General features: G+C 47.7%; 1 protein-coding gene across 1 annotated transcript; it reads right to left on the bottom strand.

The window, feature by feature from the left end:
- Positions 1–394: 394 nt before the first annotated feature.
- On the bottom strand, positions 395–914 carry Pmar_PMAR008002 (hypothetical protein; the record flags this gene model as incomplete). The annotated part of the gene is made up of 2 exons (XM_002782743.1): positions 395–760; positions 818–914. Coding segments are annotated over 2 exons (463 nt in total), but the record flags the coding sequence as incomplete, so codon positions are not given.
- Positions 915–1170: the final 256 nt, after the last annotated feature.

Below are 1170 nucleotides of genomic sequence, written 5' to 3'. Positions count from 1 at the left end.
GTGATCAGAGATGATAGGCAAAGGAGCAACACCATCAGCCGGACTAGTCAACCCATCGAACACGACCCGCATCTGACAAGTATGTCGATAATGCACTTCGTGAAACGCTTCGCTCCGCTGTGCTCAAGACAAGACAATAGCATGAAAATCACGAATTTCGAGACGTCTTTCTCACATGTCCACCAACACCACCGAGTAAAATATCTTGCACGCATGCACACAAGATTCACCTCCTTTTCCTCCAACTTGATCGTTCTCGGTTCCGGTTCGGGCGCGTCCTTCAGGAAAACATAATCACATCGCAACTCAGCGCCAGGGTCGCCCAATCGCGTCGACGGATTATTCACCTGTCAGCGAAAAAAATATAAATTTCCAAAATTTCTAAATTTTTCACCCCGTCCCAAGTGAGCGGCATTTTCAGGCGTTCCAAAGATCCTTCCACTTCCGAGTTGATCTTTTCCAATTTCTTGCAATCTTGCTTTTCCTCAACGCCATCACCCTTAGGGACAAGGGGAACTTCATCATCACTGATTTCTTGAACCTTCGGTTCATCATCAGCAACTTCGGTTTCGATGACTTCGTCGTTTTCGGCGGTTTTATTTGTCTTCTCATCGACTTGTGATTTTTTCTCAGCTTCTTCAGATTTATGCCGGGCCTCAAAAGCTTTGGTAATGACTTCGCGCATTTGATCGTTGGGGAGTCGACCCGCCTCAGGGTTGAAGACCTTCAGCGCATCTTGGTATCCATTGCGATGGAACATCTGACAGGGGGACAGCCGACACAATAATTTAGCACGCATGTACAAAGATATTCCTACCATCAACTCGACGGACTCCATATCTTCCTCGTTGAGGCTGAATGTCGAGCAGTTGAGATCACCACAGAGGATCACTTGTGAATTCTTAGGTGAGTAACTTTAAGTTAGAAAAATGCCCCCACCAGGGATCGAACCCGGGACCTACTGATCCACAGCCCAAAGGATCTCATCCGCCTGCGCCTTCCTGTTAGGGTTAATACAATCCCCTTCCCTCCCCAGCACAAAATGGAGGTCCACTATAGTCAATGTTTGACCGGCAGCACCAGTGAGCTCACCAGAAACTATGAGGTAACCCGGACGAAGGAAAGTCCATTCACCTACTGAGACCATAATTTTGTGGCGCGTGACGGAAT

Source organism: Perkinsus marinus, assembly GCF_000006405.1.
Source record: "Perkinsus marinus ATCC 50983 genomic scaffold scf_1104296938416, whole genome shotgun sequence".
Lineage (NCBI taxonomy): Eukaryota > Perkinsozoa > Perkinsida > Perkinsidae > Perkinsus > Perkinsus marinus.
Note: the sequence above shows the minus strand (reverse complement) of the source record. Positions and strands in the feature narration are given on the sequence as shown.